Below are 11,773 nucleotides of genomic sequence, written 5' to 3'. Positions count from 1 at the left end.
TATATGGTGCAATAGCATTTTAAAAACATTTTACTCTTTCTGAAAGCTTTAAAATAATGCAACATAATATTTTGATATTACAGTATTAACAAATAGTGCTTGATTAAAGACATCTGCAAGTCTTCATAGACACATGAAGTTAAAATTACCATTGGAGGTAAATATAGAAATACAATAATCTGCGCCATACTGACAGCTAAGTAAGAACATAGCTGAGGATTGAAATATAAATTCATTTTTAATTATTTCAAGAAATGTTAGAAAGATCTAAGTGTTAGAGCTACTTTAAAATGTAAGGGTTGTTTGCAAGTACAGTGGTGGTCTGCTGCTCTAGCACAGTGCTCTCAAATTAATTCAAGTAGTAGCAAGCCAAAGGTGACTAAATGGCTTAAGTACAATATAGCTACATTGAAATACATAATTTTAATTGGAAAACAAAAAAATTAACTTTGTGGACACACAAAATGGAGTTACATTTCCACAGCTACTTAACAGAGCACTGCCAGGAACAGCATTTTCTTGCAAGACCACTTTGAGAAGCCAGAGCTGAAGCTTTCAAATCTTTAAGATTGTACTTGCTAAAACACCCAAGTTATTGGCTTGTGGCAATTTTACTTATAAATCAGCAATTATGTGCACTTAAAATAGTTAAATGAAAGTAACTAACAAAAATGTATGCCCAATGTAGTAGTTGGTTCCACGGTGCTGGCAATTTTGATATGCACATTGCCAGCTGTAACTATCATTTCAGAAACGGCCCTCCTAATATTTTTTAGTGGTTGCAATATTTTAATTTACTTATAATTTACTTTAACTGTAGGGAAAGAGATAGGGGGAAAGGGAACAGGGGTGACCGCACATGGGAAACTGACAGCTTTCACAGTTGGAAAGTTTCACAGGGAAGGCTGTGGTCCAGATAACAGAACACAGTTATATCAACGTTCAGGCAGCTGATTCACTTACCTTTGTGAACACAAAAAAAAGCCACACCAAAACCCAGCCCTTGGAACTTGGCTAACTGAGCCAGGGTTAAAAATGACCACTTAAGCAACAAAACTTCCAAAAAAAAAAAAATCTAGGACATATGCTTAGAAAACTCCAGTTTTAGAGCACTTTTCCACTTCAAAAATCTCAGCCAAATGAGGAAAAAAACCACCTTCAGCAAGATAAAAAACGTGCTGCTTAATCTATGGTGCATTGTCATTATCAGGATAAAATAATGGTCAGACCCAGTTATTAACTCTATTTATCAAAATATGCTCACTGCTGATTGCACTCATGTTATTTTGAAGAAATGACTGAAAATTTTCATCACCAATTGTACAACTTCTTTATACAAAAACAAAAAGGTTGCTAATATTGTATATACAAGATTCAAGGAGACTGTTCATAAGAAAAATTCTCAGGCAGGTATTTTGCATTTACAAAACCATAGTTTTCATTAACACAGTACATTTTGTAAATGCAAGTGATTTCTTCCTTGTAGAGGATTAACAGTGGGTGCACAAATGGATCTTAAAAACTTGCTCCTTTAAAGGTTTAAACCAGCCAGACGGACAGCGTTAAGACCCAGGACACGGGTTATCATAACGGGCTCACGTGAGCACTGCAGGAGTTAAGTTTTTAATCTGGCAGTCGGAAGATGAGGAACCAAGGAAAAGCATATGCAGTTGCTCTTCAGCACCCGTAGGGGCTATTTTAGAGCAGCATCAGACATTTGGCATGTGCTAGGAGAAAGGAAGGAAGCTACTGAGGAAAAAATGGTGACTTAATAGGAGGAGAGGTTTATCAAAGCCTTGTGATTTGTCAGTCCCTTCCTTAGGGAGGGCTAAGCCTCCTTGGCACATGCCCCAGTCTGAAAAGGGGGTACGGGGAAGGCCATATACACTGATACCTGGTACCTTCACCACAGTGCCAAAAATACATGAAAGTGTTCAGGGTTTTGTGTTTGGTTGTTGTTGTTGTTTTTTTTTTTTTCCTTTTTTTCTTTGTTTTGTTTTTTTTTGTGTGTTTTTTTTTTATTTTTTATTTTTACTAGTGGAATAAAATCTGAATACCAGAATTCACTGAGAATCTATATACACCACATTTTAGTTAAACACACACCAATCTTAAAGTCAAGATTGACTATTTTTGCATTTGTAAAATGGCTAGAGCTGGGCTAAATTTCAGCCTTACAGGAGACTTTGGGTAAAAAGATTTTTCTGTGTGTTCTGCTTCAAATTTGGTGTTTTATCACACATGTGAAAGAAACTAATGCAGTCGCCACAGTGCCAAGAATATCTAGGTAACAACAATGCACAATAGATATTCTTGTAATAATAAAACTTGTACACTGGAAACAGATCTGAGAATCTAGCCACAGCCCTGAACCATAACACAAACTTCAATTGAAGAGTTTATTCATTTTATTCTCACTACAAGTTAAACCACCTACAATATCACTTATATATTGCCATTGTTACTCTGTAAAGGTGTGATATAAAATGCTGTAAGACCCGGTACCTTTTCAATTTATATAAACACAGTGAACTTCATTACTGTACATGTACTCTGCAACTACAGCTTAGCTGTAAATCCCCCACACACAATGGTATGGACATTAACCCCTCTATCCCCATTAAACTGTACATCAAGACAATACAAATTTACTGTCCCCACCCCACCCCCTTACAAAAAAATAATACTCTAAAAGCAACCTACTGCAACTTTTAATTAAGACGATTACATATATTTTAGACCAATTGCTTTAAAGCAAGAAGGCAGTATAAACCTTCTAGGAAAATTTTTATAAAAGAGGTTAAGAAATATAAGACAATTTATACATTTAAAAACTTACAATAAATAAGAGATGCAGGCATTTTTGAATACTAGGTACTATAATCCAATACAAGAACATCTTGATGTTCTGAAGCCATAGGTTGAAACTTATTGTTCCTCATGTTTCTTCTCATCTCCATGCTTTTAATATTCATTAACCATGACTGGGTACTATGGCTCATTACTCTTCACAAATACTGTGACTGGGGAAAAATGGTTAATTCTGCTACTAAAAATGTTATAATACACTTTCTGATCATCATTCTAAAGTGTCCCCCATAGTCAGTGACTCAAAGACAGCAGGGTAAGTAGGTACCCCTCTCACAAGTCAAAACAATATTTGCTGGAAGTAACAAGATTCATACCCCACCACAAACAACTTGCACTGAGAAGAATTATAACTTAGTCCTGCAGTGAAATATCCCTTTTCCTCATTTTTGTCTTGCAAAATTCAGATGAAGATCACAGCATATTCATGATAAAGTTATACAACTGATTCAGCACCACAAAATGAATTGGGAGACATGACCGTCTGTCCTGGGTTGCAGGATCACAGGTTAGCCAGGAGAGTGCATTGTACTGTTCCAGAACAAACCTGAAAAGCAAAACAAGCTTCCATTAAGCCAACAGATTTTTCTCACCAGTATTTTACAGTCCTAATATGCTAATTTGTTTGGTATTAGGCACGTATGCTTCCCAATGTGCTGAAATAACGTGCTTTCAGAATTATTACAAGCACAATCAATTATTATAATTCAGAATTATTACAAGCACATCAAAGCAGAAGATTATTTCAGTAGAAAACAGTCATTTTAATTGTTGATGCTCCTTAACGTAGAGGTTCATGTATTAAAAACACAAAGGAACCTTTTTTCAGTGTCCTATGTTTACATGACTATCTACACTCTTGTACTTCAGCATTTCAGTATTCCCACGACCCATGCAAAATTCTGGTTTAAGTATAACCATCTTCCACTCATTTATACACTGTTTTCTGGTTTTGATGAATTCAATATTTTTCAAATATTTTCAGCTGTAATCAACTTGAATTAAAGAAGGGCTTAGTGATCTTTGTATTTAACTGCACTGTCCTGTGATAAAGCCATCTTTTAATCATTCAAAGCACAGCAGTTTATTGTGTTTGTGACGTACTGAGGACATCAGCAAAGAAATAACAGCAAGAAAAACAAATATGTAGATCTATTGCAGCAATATTAAAGATGAAATGCACAATATTTTTGCAAGTGATCAATCATAAATACCTGAGCACATCAGAAGTTTGATTAGAATCAAGTGGATGGGAGTGTTTACTGTGGAGTAGCTCGTCTGATTGCACTGAAGGCACATGGAGGTGCAAAGAGGCCTAAGAAAGGAAGAAAGATGTTAGCAGTTAGCATCTGATTAAACTACTACTTTCTTTCCTTTGTACCACCGACCCCCATCTTGCAGGAAGTAATTACATTACTTCCCTCCACCACCAGTCCACCAAAGGGATCAAACATTGATCAGAAGTCTGTCTAGAAACAGAACAGGACACCTATCCTTACAAAATACTTTAGCACAGAGCCAGTAAGAAAAAGGTGTCAGGATACTCTGAAGAAACCATCAGAAAAGCAGAATCCTTCAGACTATTTGCTACCTTCCATTAATCATTTTTCTTCCTTTTCAAAAAGCAAACATAAAAAGCTAAAGCTCAAGAACTCGAAACCCAACCTCTCTTGAAACAAAACCAGACATATTCCAGAAGCTGTGCACTGACTCTTTAAACATAACAGTTCTCCCAATTCAGATCCCTGCACGTTGCACAGTAGTGTGTGACAGACTGTCCACAAAGATGGCTGTACAGCCTGACGAGCTTACCGTACCTTAAGAAACAAGGGACACTGATTTTGTGCTTGAGGACATGCTGACCAAAACCAGTCAGGCAATGGACCTGCTTTGGCAGTTGACACAAAATAACCAAGGGCCAATGGCTGTTGCAGTATATTTGTTACTTCATCATGAGATTCCGTTGAAAGCAATCGATCTGTACCTTGACCCTACAAAACAAGCAATAGTTTAATATTAGAGAGCACAAAACAGAAGTTATCTGTCACTTTCAAATCACAAAGCATTTTGAAACAACCAGGCCATTACACAAATTTTGCAGACACTCCACTAGCCAGTTAATTCAAAACATTTCCTAGGAACCTTCCATTCTACAGAGGACCATGAGCAGATGCAGGAAAACAAATGAACAGAAACCACATGCAGACATATACTCTTACCTTGCCCATATCACCTCCATGGGGGTAGTGGGACCCTGGAGAATGTACAGGGGATCCAGTAGGGGATGCAGGAAGTATATTTATAATATCAGGATCAAGATCATCTCCAGTGTCTAACAAGTCAAAGATCCCCATTCCATCTGCTCCATCTTGAAAAAGAACAAGAACAGTCAATTTCTGCAATTTCCCTACCTATGGGATATGACAACACATTCTGAAATCAAGTGATTTTCCACATAAATCCTGCAGTTCAGTAGAATAAACAGTCTTATTATAGGGGGAGTGATGAGAGAGCTTTGGTTTGTTTTTAAAATAAGAGTAAATCCAATCTACTAACCGTTGTTTGTGTTGAAGGCCAGATCCAAGTTTTCAGTGGTATAAGTTGACGATGCTACTTGCACAGAAGCAGATGTGGGAAACACAAGTATGTGAGTGCATGATGTGTCCTGTGGGGTATTCAGCTGAGATGTCTGCATATTTAAAGTGGTGCTGCGTCCAAATACAGAGCCAGTCGATACAGAATCTTTGGAAGACAAGTCAAGCATTTCCTTAGTTTTGCAAGAATTAACTATGAGTTCCCTCTCCAAAACATAGTTTCTCAAATACCTGGCATTATGATGAAGGACCCCTGTGGTTCCATTGCTACCAAACAAGCACTGAGAATGCTGGGAGAGTCTGCAGCAGAGATGCCACACATTCTGCACATGTCTTTTAGTCTCTTACTGAGGGACTGAAGATTTCGGCGACTCAGCAAACAACTCCAATCTGATGATAAAAAGGACACAAGTCTGTCTAGAAGAACAGTGCTTACTGCAGAATACATATTCTACATAAAACACTGTGTGGTATAAAGTTCACACGTGTTAGGTGTACAAAGGAACTCTAAAGTTATATAGGTTTTCTTCCAGAAGCAGGGACAGACACTGTATTATTAAAGACTAAAGCTCCAAATAGAGTTTTAGACTCTAAAATGCTAACATTACCTTTTAATTCCCCATGTCCTATTCTTCCTAAACGTCCTATTACAACTCTCCAAGGCAAAGAGCTCATCTGCACAAGTCCTAAGCACCATTCCCAGAGTTTCTGAAGACCAAGCCTGCGGGCAGAGCCCTTTTTCCTGCGAGCTCTAGAATTTAAAAAAAGATAAAATCAGAACCCATTGACAAGAAGTTTCTCTAGCTGCCTTTGGGACTTGCTTGTAGTAACCTGAACATTAGCAAGAAACAATAATGTTAATATTGTAGTACATTAACTGCTACTTCAAATTCAAAAAAGGAGGCTGGTTTGTTTTTAATTAATCACATTCTAACACTGACATCAAGAAACCAGAAGGGGGATGTAGCAGGAAAAAACATACAACAGCTCTCAGGAATCTAAATAGCATTCTAGAAATTTTAACAATATACACATAATACTGAAATTATCTGTTTGTTTTAATTTTACTATATGGTGAGTCTACGTAAGTCAGAATTACTCTTACATTATCATAAATAAAATAATTCTGGGGGAAATAAAGAAAATACACATGCTAAAAATTAAGAACTCATTCTTACCTGTTTGGTACATCAATATTAATTATGCAAGTCTCTAACTGTTCTCCATAGAGATCTGTACAGGATGCAAGAAGCCATCTTTGATCGTGAGACAAACAGTAGCCTACAAAAAGTACGTTATACTTCTGGCCAGCTTCTCCAAAAGTTTCTCCTAGTTCTGTTTGCTTGTCTTTTACAGGAGCCAATATAAAAGGAGGGGTGTAGAGTCGAATACACTCAGGTCTCTATAAAGATGACAGAACAGAAAATGAACTTTCAAGAAACAATTATTCTTAACTCTGGTTAGTTAATGTGAAAGACACTTCTGATAAAATAAACATTTTTCCCTTTGATTCACATATTTACAGAATCACATTAGTCTTGAGAATACTCACATCAGGGCTCTTAAGAGCAGTTTCCATGGCTAAACCTGGACCAAAGCCAGTTAACGTTTTCACATTGGTGGAAGTTGGAAGAGGTCTCCGACACTGAGTAAATGCTGAAAATGCCAAAGATTTTAAATGCTGAGTATAAATCTGCCGGTCTTCGTGTTTCACGGGCTGCAGAAGGTACTGACATGGGACAATCTAGAACAAAATACACAGGAAAATAAAGTTACTGTTTCATCATTACTTTTTTTGAGATAGTATTTGGGTATGTTGCTTTCAGCATGTCAGTTTACAATCATTTCTCTGGTTCTCTGATATTTTCTGCTACTCCTTCCAAAGCTATATGGGACTTCAAGTAATTATGCTCATTGATCTTTTCTTCAGAAAAGAAAAGAATTTGGTTAGCAGATAACCTTAGTGAGTCCTCCAGTAAGATGCCCTCTGATTACTACTTTTGCTGCTGATAGTGTTACAGTTGGATACTTATCACAAAGAAGCCCTAGTCTAAAGCCCAGCAGGGTTACGCTCGCAGCAGATTTTGGTGATTGGACAAAGCAGTTTTCCCATACTTCACTCATTACTGGAGTGGGCCAGTGCATTCCTCTGAGATAAGACTGAGGAGTTAGGAAACTACCACAGGCTTTGGCTTTGACTAATAACACCCAAACTTCTCTAAAGACCATAATCTTATTAATTTAACAGCTGCAGAACTGTAAACAATGTTCACAGAGCAAACAGAACTTTCACTTTGAGGGCATTATCATCTCCAAAATACAGCTAAAACCAAAAGGAGGTACTTTGATCAGCGTGTTTCTATAAATGTTGGCTCACCTGCACAGAAATTATGTTCTTGATGTTGGGAGGAAGAACCTGAACCATCTCTAAAAAGCAGCGCAGAAGTCCAAGTGTCCACAAGCTAGACGAGCTACTGTTCTCATCCTTTTTTTCATACGTAAAAGGATCAACTATGTAAACTACAATTGCAGGTGGATAGGTGATAGCATGTGAATCTCCATCTGTAGGAACTCCAACTTTATCGCGATCCATAGTGCTGGAAATGAAATTTTGAAACCCATTACTAGATGGTAAGCTTTATAACTATTTGTTTTTACTTACATTAAAACTAAGCTCAAATCAAAGATTAATCTGAAAGACCTCTGAGTTAACTGTGGTGTAAGAAACGGTCTTTATTTCATTTTTTTTTGTTAGCTTGTCAACAACTCAGTATCATACTTGTCTTCTCTTTAGCCTTCTTCATTACAGAAGCTCATCAGCACATAGTTTGATTGGTTCAACTGGGGAACAAAAACACCTACAACATCAGCAATGAAGACACGTCTTACTGAGAAACTATGACTTCGATAACAAAGTAGAATTTCAAGATGATGCCAGATATCTATTTCTCCTTCCACCTCATTTGAAAATACAGAGGGTAGATAGTTTGGCGAAGTTTTTCCTCTTTAGATAAATAGAAGAAAAAAGTTTATTTTTGTATCACAGCAAACACTGAGATACAATTAGAATTGCAGCTAGGATATAAGTCAGAAAGTTAAACTCTACTATTAATGAGCTCGCATTCTCCCTAAAAAGCAACTTGGTGACTAGAAAAGAAATTGTTTGTTATTGAGGGGACAAGCGTGCCATTAATACGTTCACATTTGTTGAGCTGCGGGTTTTATGTTTTGCTTTGGTTTACTTTTTTTTAACCTAAGAGGGCTTGAACATACAGTTCCATTACCTTTCAGAAACCTCTGGATGGGGCTGTGCAGGTGCTGAAGTAGCATCCGCAGACATCCCTGCTGCTTGCAGTGTCGGCTGTTGCTGCTGTCCTCCTGTTTGCCCATTTTGGACTGTTGCAGCCTGAGTGGGCAGGGAAGCAGAAGTGGTATTGTTCATACTGCTAAAAGGTGGAAACGAAGAGGGCTTGTTTGTTGGTATCCCACTGCCTACATTAGCAGAAGAGGATGACGTGGCAGTGGTCGTCAAGGTTGAATTAGCTGTAGTAGCTGCAGAAGACATGGCACTAGTTGATGTTGCTGTCATAGTACTACTGGTGGGAGCTGCAGGAGCAGACGATGGAGTGTTGGGATTTCCAGCATTAGCTGTCACTGGGGGCAGAGCAGAGGCTGGCTGGCTGGGGGGAGGGATCAGATTTGTTTGGGAAAGTAAAGAGTTGTCCAAAGGCTGAGAAGCAAGATAAGGACCTAAAACCAGAAAAAAAGTGTACATTTAGTACTGTTTATTATGAAGACGTACCTAAACATATGGTTTTTCTGGTTTACTTTTTTCCCCAACCTTAAAACCAGAAAACTGTAACAAACAGTAAGACTCAATGAATAAATACAACGATTTCTCTTCTACTGGAATGGAACAGGTGGCAAGTATACAAAATAAGAAGCACTGAAAAAAAAGTAATCCATACCTAGTTCATATCTGCAAACTTGGGCATATAATTTCAGTTTGGAAAATGCTTCATTGTTGGCATTAGCTGTCTGTGAGAACCATTCTGTGACCAACTTCTCAGAAAGTTTCTTTGAAGCAGTAGGTCCAACTCTCATGATTCCATCAGGCAGTAATTTACAGATAGGCCTGTGCTGACCCAGTCTGCATGACTGCAAAGGCAAAACATAAGATGCAAGGTAAGGAGTTAAAGATATCAAGCAAAGGAGCATGGAGAGAGAGAAAGACTCACGACATTCTAAAGAAACGTTTTAATTCTAGAAAACTGCACGAGTATGAAATACTGTATAGTGATTTTCATGTTTTCCTAAATGCAAGAAAAACAGATTGATAGATCATCCACTCTAATCCTAATCACAATCCAAGCAATACATGCACTTAATTCATTAACAAGCTAAAACAATTGAAGTGGTAATACTCTGCTTTACCACTGAGTGGCGTTTTATCAGACAGACTCAAAACAGCTACTACTAGAAGTAATGATGAGCAGTGCGAACAACCCTTATCTTCCAAGTGCCCATTCCTAAAGCCCTTTCCAGCAGCTTTCTGATATAGCATTCCACACAAGCACTTATACCACTGGAGACAAGCCTGATAAATAGTTATGAGTATGTATTAGAAACAGTTTTTCAAAAATCCATTTCACTGCTAACTGCCATAAATAATGTACCTCGTATATTGCAGTCAGATCCCTAAAGAAGCTTTTTGCTCCATTTAGCAGAGCCTCATTCTCAGGGCACACCACAACATAAGCAACATCTCTCTGAGATCCGTAAGGTTCCAACATCAGCCTCTCCCAATACGGCAATGCAAATGGAGACAGCACCAGAAAATCATAATCGTATCCCAACAAAAATGTTGGGATTGGCAGTGGTTCTGGGGACTCATCAGTTCCTGGAAAAGCAAGATAGATTTTCCAATATATTAAGCAGGAAGCTTAAAAATAACAACCTGCTTCTAGAAAACATGAAAAAAAGAAACACTAGCATTCCCAGCATCTAAGAAGTAGCACTGATTATAAATGGAATAGTTCTTTTAACAGATACAAATGAAAAGCATGCATGCACAATCCAATGCTCTGAGAAAAAAAAAAAAAAATCAGCTGAGTATTCTCATCTGAAATCTCTCAGGGCCTAAAGAAGTTACACAGTTGTTTATTATGTTTACCACTATACAATCAGGAACAGATCTTCACCATCCAGGAAGCCTTCCCCACAGAATCTAAGGGCTCAGTGATTAAAAAAGAGGGGGAAGAAATGTAAATAGTCTAAGCAGATACATGAATGACCACAGAAGGAAAACTCTCAAGAACATGCATTTATATGCATCTTAAATGTATAATTAGGATGTTCTAAATATTACAATAGCTACTAATACCTGCTGGCAAAAGGTGACCCCTTTGTATGTTGGCAAATGAAACAATTTCACATATGCTAATAAAGTCAGAGTTTAAACCTTAAGTTGAGTGCACAAAATTTACCTTCTATCTGTAAACATGCATCAGGTGTAGGCTACTCCAAGTATGTATGATACAACACACTGGATGATCTCAGATGTTCAACATAATTTTGAAGCTACTGATCAATAAAGCACACTTTTCAAGCATTTCAAAGCTAATATTTAGTAATTGCTCTGTATTTAAACACAAAATCCATTTTGAAAATTCAGTCTTTCACTATGATAAGTGTCAGGTGTATATAAACAGCACAATTGTCAATTTTAAACGCAGATAATTTTGATTCATTCAGTGTTTTTAGAATATTCTGTTTCTGCAAAGAAAAGAATTCTCCCCTGCCTAATGGCTCTTGTTATTTTAAAGAAAGGTCCAAATGCTGTTTAGAATAGCAATAGGCTGAACAGCATCCAGACCCTGAGGTTTGGTGGCCAGATCAAGTACAGATTAACAGACAAGACTCTACACAGCAGTTTACCGTAAGAGCCTCTGCCAGCCATTTTGTGAAACTGTTGCCACGTGAGAGGGCCTTGCACACCCCAAGATCGGACTGTTCGCTTCTTCTGAATTGCATCCTGAAGAACTGGCTGGAGCGAGAGGAGCATGCGCAGGATGTCCTGGGAACACTGCATGCTCACATCCAAAACTGAAAGGATAAAAAGTTGTTAAGGCCTGCCACAACAATAGGATAAAACAAAGCCTTCCACAAACAACCCTGATCCTAAGCTACCTTGTTTTTAAATAAGTCACCTTCTTCCAAAATTTACATGCTGTTCATGCAGGCCATCCAAAGGCAGATAGAAAAAGTTAAGCACACAGATTTAGAGTTCTCCCTCTCCCCCTCCTAACCAG

At 37.8% G+C, this 11,773-nt stretch overlaps 1 protein-coding gene across 1 annotated transcript in view; it reads right to left on the bottom strand.

Annotated features, from left to right (window-relative positions):
* Positions 1 to 2,390: 2,390 nt before the first annotated feature.
* MED13 (mediator complex subunit 13) overlaps positions 2,391 to 11,773 on the bottom strand; it is a 51,983-nt gene continuing 42,600 nt past the window's right edge. Inside the window, exons 17-30 of the mRNA XM_032200793.1 lie at positions 11,400 to 11,567; positions 10,139 to 10,362; positions 9,431 to 9,620; positions 8,747 to 9,212; positions 7,840 to 8,059; positions 7,015 to 7,206; positions 6,641 to 6,864; positions 6,071 to 6,213; positions 5,694 to 5,852; positions 5,425 to 5,610; positions 5,088 to 5,236; positions 4,686 to 4,859; positions 4,083 to 4,183; positions 2,391 to 3,415 (exon numbers count right to left, since the gene is read on the bottom strand). Coding sequence (XP_032056684.1) covers positions 3,283 to 3,415; positions 4,083 to 4,183; positions 4,686 to 4,859; positions 5,088 to 5,236; positions 5,425 to 5,610; positions 5,694 to 5,852; positions 6,071 to 6,213; positions 6,641 to 6,864; positions 7,015 to 7,206; positions 7,840 to 8,059; positions 8,747 to 9,212; positions 9,431 to 9,620; positions 10,139 to 10,362; positions 11,400 to 11,567 — 2,729 coding nt within the window. The 3' untranslated portion in view covers positions 2,391 to 3,282. The remainder of the gene's footprint in view (positions 3,416 to 4,082; positions 4,184 to 4,685; positions 4,860 to 5,087; positions 5,237 to 5,424; positions 5,611 to 5,693; positions 5,853 to 6,070; positions 6,214 to 6,640; positions 6,865 to 7,014; positions 7,207 to 7,839; positions 8,060 to 8,746; positions 9,213 to 9,430; positions 9,621 to 10,138; positions 10,363 to 11,399; positions 11,568 to 11,773) is intronic.

The sequence above is a fragment of the Aythya fuligula genome, chromosome 20 (genome assembly GCF_009819795.1).
Source record: "Aythya fuligula isolate bAytFul2 chromosome 20, bAytFul2.pri, whole genome shotgun sequence".
NCBI classification, from domain to species: domain Eukaryota; kingdom Metazoa; phylum Chordata; class Aves; order Anseriformes; family Anatidae; genus Aythya; species Aythya fuligula.
This window is presented reverse-complemented; position numbering and strand designations above follow the sequence as displayed.